At 43.4% G+C, this 7,361-nt stretch overlaps 1 protein-coding gene across 1 annotated transcript in view; it reads right to left on the bottom strand.

The window, feature by feature from the left end:
• Positions 1-7,348, bottom strand: part of DEPTOR (DEP domain containing MTOR interacting protein) — a 76,480-nt gene extending 69,132 nt beyond the window's left edge. Inside the window, exon 1 of the mRNA XM_085313306.1 lies at positions 7,230-7,348. Coding sequence (XP_085169432.1) covers positions 7,230-7,315 — 86 coding nt within the window. The 5' untranslated portion in view covers positions 7,316-7,348. The remainder of the gene's footprint in view (positions 1-7,229) is intronic.
• Positions 7,349-7,361: the final 13 nt, after the last annotated feature.

Raw genomic sequence — 7,361 nt, 5'->3', positions numbered from 1 at the left:
GGGGGAAGGGGGGAAGGGGAAGGATGACTGTTGTATTGATATTTATGAAACCTATTATAAAATCCCCTCTCAGTTTTCCTTCTGCTGGTTGGTTAAGCCAAACTGCCTTTGTAAACTGTCTCTCCATTCTATTTTTAATACTAGTAGTCTTAGTCATACCAGTGTAACTAAGGATCTTTGTGAGACTACGCGTAAATAGTTTTAAGCTGTATTTAAAAGCCAGTGGTTTTTAATGGTTTAAAATATATAGTTTATATGTCCTGTTCCTGCTTAAGAAAAAAAAAACCCATGACCAATGTGAAGTGCACACTTCTGCACTCTACAAATGCCAGTACTTCTGCTGAGATTTTAAGTTTTGCAGTCTCTGTCATTACTCAGCTTAGAAACTTAATGTAATTTCTCTTTAAGCTGCTTCTGTACCTTAATAATTTCTGTGGCATTTTTACTGGGTGTATGCTTCTTAGGAAGCCAGTACAAAAGCTGCTAATTCTTGCTTTTTACTGAGCCTTTCATCCCCTTCACCAATTCTTCACCAGCCTAATCTCTTCCCACAGAAGTTTATTTTGAATACATGACTATTAACTCCTGCCTTGAAGACAGAAAAAAATGTGTCTGCCAGCTACCAAAAATGTTCACACAAACCTGTTCTGCCAGGGAGAAAGAGGCAAAAGAATCAACATAGCTGCAAGACAGGGCTACTAAAAGCAGAGTAAGTGGCCAGAAAGGCAGAAGGGGCCTGGTGCTGCAGGAGGGGATATCTCCTTCTGAGAGAGGACCCCAAGCCACAAGGTACCAACCAAGCCTATGCTCAGTGCCTGGCTACTTAGTTATGGGAACAAAAAGAGGAACTTAATCAGACACTGGACTGCAAAGAGGCTTTCTTTTGCTGCTGTCACTACACCATTTAAGTTCTTAATTTTTATACTGTGGAAAGCACTGAAATTCTTAAATTTCACACTGTAAAAAGTACTGGAATCTACAGATAACTAAGAAATGCCTCAGTTAAAATATGGYGCACAGACTACTCCCTAGACCTTGTCCATATATTCAATAGTAAAAGCTAGTTGACCTCCCTCCTGGTTTCAGTCTGGTCTCTCACTCCACTCATGTGACTTCGGAAGGAGAAAAGAGGAGTCACTTTCCCGAGCACCTTACCCAGCGCTCCCTGCCCATCCCCACTGCACTGTACAAATTCTGCCTCTCCACGCACCACAGGTATTTGTCACTGCATTTTTAGGATGCCGCTTTCAGGCTCTGTGTCTGATCTCCCAAACCAGAAATTCAAATTCCAACAGATCTCGCTGCAACTCTGAACCAACTGGCTCATAGTGCAGGAGTTGTGCTGCAAGAGTTTCATTTTTCTACTGAGCATACAGTGCCTAGCACTGCAGGAATTTGATAAATAGCTCAAATTCCTAGGTGCTATCATCGCACAAATAGTAAATAAAAGTAACCAGTGATGGGAGTACTTCTCTGTCAGGTTGCCAGTGTATGGCCACCGCCCCCACAGAAGCACAGCATGCATGAGTGCAAAATACAACGGAGCTTGACTCCCCGGGTCGGACCGATTCTGCCTTCTCTGCATAAGCATCAGTATCCAAACAGCTTCCTTTAGATCTGTTCATGGGCAGTTCCTCTAMCATAAAATAAAAAATATTCTTCTATGTGCTTCTCACATGCAGTATCCTGTGCCTGCCTGCTAATCTCTGCTAATCTGAGCCAGGTTAAGAATTCACTCCATCTGAAATGCAATACACAAAATATATAATGCAAACCACTCCTACAATATCCGCCTTGTTATGTATATAGAGGAAAAGTAAATACTATTTGCACATGCACTATTAACTAATTTATCTCTGAGCTGCACTTCAGGAAAGCTACTAACTGGAAAGACTAAATCATTAGAACATGTAGCTTAAAGAAAAGAATTGAGCAAAGCAAAAGCCTTATTTCTTGATTTCCAGAAATGCTGAATAACTATACATTTTACTGAAGGGCATGGGAACTGGAGGTTCCTGGCCCCTTTCATAATCAAACTGCAAGTCATTGCTATGACTTGCAAGTCATACACACATACATATGTGTACATATATATATACATGCACACACACACACGCACTTATATGCATATTTATGAGACGTGATGTCATTATAATTAGTACAAACACATGAGAAGGCACATCAGCTAAAAGTGTTGTAACAGGATAGAGTTAGCAGGAAACTTTTTGGTTTGGAACACATCAGTTTGCAACTTTAGCAACTCCCACTTTGGAAATCTTTTCTTTCAGTGTATTATTTTGGTGCAATTTCGACCGAGAAGATTGCCAATTTTTCAGTTGTTTAATTTTAGGAAACAAATTAATGAAAGTGAGATGACTTGTGCAGAGAGCACTGGAGCTATTTGTTCCACAAATATCTGATGACACAATCCCTGATGTCCTATCTGCCTTAAAGAAGTAGGCAGACTTCTTTTCTCCAGCGGGATGAACGGAAACAAGTTTTTCAGGGTTAGTTTTCAACCCAATCAATGAACTCTTTGCTAATGGAAACATAATTACTAGCAGAGAAGTAAGGAAGTGGCAAGAACATGGTGCAAGGGGTAGAAAGGCACATTAGCCCTTTAGATAGAAGTACAACATTAGATTGGCTTAAGCAGCTCATGAAAACTCATCTTAATGAATTCTGTCTCTAAAAACTGCATGCAAGTTTGTTTAATATCTGAAGACCAGTTAAGATCTCAATCTAGAGGAAGAGAGCTCTGGACAACTCCATAGCTTAAATCCTCATGTTCCTTTTAATGTGTAAGTCCACACACTGTAGTGTGGCATCACTAGAGCGTTAATACAGTTTTAAATGCAGTGATAATATTTAATGAATTGTGTAACTATATAGTTAATGTATCTACAGTATAGTAATACATTAATGCTAAGGTTCTCTTGATTACATTTCTTGAGAAACTGTTATTGTTCTGTGCAATTAGTTCTTCGTAGCTTAGGATACCAATGAACATTTGAACCCAACTACTGTGAAAAAGCCTGAAATTTATGGACCTGTAGGTGCTATCAGCATTCAAAAGTTAATGATTCTGAAAGTTATGCATTCCAGGTTATTAAGAAGTTTTCTTAAAGTGATAATCTTCCTGAAGTGGGACCTCTGGAAGAGCAGTGAAAACTGTTCTTATTTTTCCTCTTGCAGTATCATGATTTATAACTGTTTGCAATACAAAGCCTCCTTTGTAAGATTAAACTCTTTGATAAAGACATTGATAGTAAGGCAGACAAATTTCTGTTGAACTGTACCTTGCATTTTGTCACTTAGGGAAAGCAAGTGAGAAAAAGCTTTAAGAAACATGCTTCTTTTTTCCCTAAGCTGAAATAAAGTGCTGAATTGTCTCTGCTATTCTAATAAAAATATGGGTGTAAAAGATCTTCTAATTTTTTACTAAACTGTTTAACAGCAGTGTGAATTAGGAAAAATGTTTCCTGAAAAGACTGATGATAAAGAGGTATCCAACAGCTTGCAGAGAAAGAAACATTAAATGTCACTGAATATACACAAACTCCAGAAAACACCATCATACGCCCAGTGACAAATTCTGTTTAACAAAAAGTGATCTTTTAGTATTGTTGTCTGATCAACTAAAGCCCAAAGACTCTCTGACTGACTAGGCACATTTCATGCAAGAAGTCAAGGACTCTTGGAAGATACAACAGGTTGCAGCAACAATTTGGCACCAAGAAGCAGTTAGTAAAAGAGTAAGATATCAGATAGCCCCGACCTACATAATAGGCAGACAGCTAGTATAGGAAAACATAAAGAAATGCCCACTGAAACTGCTTTTGCTTGCCAGGGGCAAGATCACCTGTCACTAAATGATGCCAGCAGGAGCAACCCACGGCCCATGGAGTCTCTGCTTGTAGCCATCCTCCAGAGAAAGACAGACCTCCCCCCTGCAGCTGCAGGCCCTCTGGAGCAGCACCCAAGCAAGGAGGAGCTGGGATTTTGGGTCGCTGTGGGGCAGCCAGACTCTGAGTGGCTTGGCCCCTTGCAGAGCAGTCAGTGCCCAGAGAGCCCTGCTACTGCAGGGTCGAGATCCCGGTTGTTCCCTTGCTCTCCCTAGTCTTCTGCATGGCAGCAAGAAGCTGCTAAGGGGTCTGCTCTCCCATGACTCATTGCTGTGGTCAAGGTAAGTCTTCAGCTTTGTTTTATGATCAATTAAATGTCCTTCCAAGAGGCAACTTTTTGAAATCCATACTTCAAAAATTACGTTTCCACTAATCAAAAGTAAGAATGTTAGGTTTCTGCCTAGCTAGCTACTAACTTTAGAGGCAAAGTACACTACTGGACCCAAAATATTAGCATATTATCTAAATTATAGCCCAAGGTCTTATTTATTTTCCATAAATTGCCCCATCTTCGTGCACTACGCACCAGGATTTACATCATGGCCTTATCTCTCACAGAGTCCTGATGCCTGAAGTTGCTGGGAGAAAGCACAGTGACAAGAGGGAAAGCACCCAGCTCCCTCAGGGTGGCCGTGGCCAACAGAGCGTACGTGGGAGCAGAGGTTTCCCGACCTTGCAAAGGAGAAATGCAGCTCATAAGCAACCAAGGCATGGCCACATGAGAGTGAAAACTCCTTCAGCCTCCTCTTCTCCCTCTCCTGGCCAGTTTGCACTTGCCTGGGTGGGAAAAGGGGGAACAGAGCCACCGTTCCCACCACAGCACTGTCCATGTGTAAAACCAAGGTTCACCAAGAGGAGCACTTCAGCCCTCCTTGCATGAAGAGATCCCTGTCCAACAGGCCACATGTGCAATGCAGAGGTTGCAGCAATGGGGGGTGTTGGGGGGCTCTGAGCAACAAGAACTTTGTAAGGAATTTTAATCAAGCAAGTATCGTTAAGTATTTGAGTTTAGACATACATTTGGGCTAGTGCAATAGGGCTTTAAATACCCACATTTCATTGTCTTTGCAGAAGCAACACTGCTGTCATGGTTTCATTTTATGCTTTTACTGCTGAGCTTCGTCACAGAGTATGCAACACCTGCCCATCTCCGCTCTCCCTCACACACATACGTAATCACCCGTCTCACTATGTCGCTATGTCATTTCCACTGAGGCCTTATCTAGCATTCAAAGCATCACTAAGAACAGCACATTTCCTTGAATGCACGTGTGTGCCAGTTTTCTATCATCTGTTTGTCTGCCCCAAAAGCTTCTGAGATAGCCTGCCTTTGATCCTGAAAACCCTCTAAGGTTTCATTTAGCATTAACAGTGATACAATTATCTTGGACTGGGGGGGGGAGCACTTCAAATACCCCATTGGCTAAAGCTTGTCTCTCGGCAGTTCTTTTTTCTTTTTCCTGTTTTTTTTTTTAACCATTTATTTTTCAGCTCTTACTATCTGGAAAAACGGAGAAAACTAAACTTTTGCACAGAACATCCACAACAGAGAAGCAGAACAAAGCTAACAGAATTGGTGGAAGTGAGACAATTTAGGGTGCAGTTTTGCAAGACATTTCCAGCTGATCCAACAGCTCACTGCTGCCAAAAACGAGAAGTCCTGCTTTCTCGCCATTATCTCTTCTTCCTGCTGTTGCCTCTCCACTTCCACCACTTACCTTATGTGGATTCTGGCAGTCAACAGATCCCTCTGGGAACGGAGAGATCCCAACAACCCTACAGAGAAACTAACATAGCCCTAGATTCAAGCACTCTTGCCAAACTGGCACACTTAATCTGCTTGGAGAGGCCCAAAAAGTATGTGAGCTAGTGCTACAGAGGACATGGGGCTACACAGCCAGGAGCAGGGTGCAAGGAGATGAAAGCGGGGAGCAAGAGCTCCTCTCAGCAGAAGCCAGCCATTATACAGGCTGAGCTGCTTGTGAAACCACAGCCCAAGCAGATCTAGGCCACTTCCTACAGCTTCACAAAGGAAATGTCCATAGATAACTTCATGAAATAAGGAATAATTATTTTGTATCTGTAGATCATCCTGCCTCAAAATAGCACCATGTTTAATTATCATCATAAATATGAAGGACTATTTACAAATGTCATCCTTTATTGTGATACTAATTAGCTGATTCCAGGAGCCAAATTTGTTGACGTTTTCTCAAGCTTTTCCTTAGCGAAAAATTGCAAAGCTTTTGCTTTTACATTTGGCTATGAGATACATAGAATGATTTAGCATGATCTTAATAACAGTTTTGTATTAGCTTTGAATATTCAACTTCTAGTGAAAAAAAGTAGAAACAGCAGGTTCTTATCAGACACTTCAGCTAACATCTCAGCAGCAAGTCCATGATGGACTGCCTGTATGTTCATGCACCCTTTCACCCAGTAGTTCCAGGCTACTTTCATGAAAAAGCTCAAGATTAGAGCAGATACTGGTTTAGAGCTGCAACTGGAGCCTCACCACGAAAACAGTGCTGCCTACCCAAACACAGATATCTGGCACCACAGAGGCCAATGGCTCCTACCATGTGGCGTCACTAATAACAGGGCAGTACCTGTACTAGCAATGGTCATGGCGGCTCCCAAATCAAGCAATATTTCTGTCATTTGGAAGCACTTGTCTAGTATTTGTGCAAAAAGCTCCAAGAAAATTCTAGCAAAAACTACTGGTAAAGTATTTCCATAATCTTTCCAGTTACGCATATAGCACATGCATAGATATGTATACAGCACAACAGCAATAATAGTTTTTTTTTCCTTTCTGAATCATAGGAAGTTAGGTTAACAAACTGAAAGCCTTAAAATGTCTTTGCTCATGTGCACTGCCTGGGTACAGACGGTACACTAAATACATGACAGAAATTAAAGATTAACTGAGTCAGGCATCCTTGTTAACAGTTTCTGTGCTGTACACAACTCCAGTCACCCAGGGCTGCGCTGACAGCAGGGATCCCCTTCCATCTGCTGGGAAGTTGGGACCAGCTGATGCAAAACAGCAAGCCCTGAGAAAAAGGAGGACCTCGCCGGGGCCAGCGTCCTGCGGCACTGCAGGAGCCGGGGCCGGGGCTGCCTGGGACGTGCCCGTGCAGGCGCATCGCGCTGCATTCTGCCCCCCGCTCGCCGAAATGCTGCATTTACCGCTGGCGGCTTTTTCTCCTCGGAGATGCCAGCGCGTTTCGGGGCGCTGCCTCGGGTGCCGCTAGCGGTCCCCCGTGCTCCGCCGCCGCCCCGGGCCACCCCGCCAGCCCCGGCCGCGGGGCCCGAGCCTACCGCAGCTGCTCGCCGGTGAGCAGGACCTCGGCCATGTGCTCCAGCTCGGCCGCCTTCTGCTGCATGCTGCTCATGCCCTCCTCCATCGCCGCCGGCCTGCGGGCACACACAGCCGTCAGCGGCCGCGCCGCG

This window comes from Rhea americana, unplaced genomic scaffold, assembly GCF_003343005.1.
Source record: "Rhea americana isolate MKP2758 unplaced genomic scaffold, rheAme1 scaffold_0, whole genome shotgun sequence".
NCBI lineage: Eukaryota > Metazoa > Chordata > Aves > Rheiformes > Rheidae > Rhea > Rhea americana.
The sequence above is the reverse complement of the archived record's forward strand: the minus strand, read 5'-3'. Positions and strand labels throughout refer to the sequence as shown.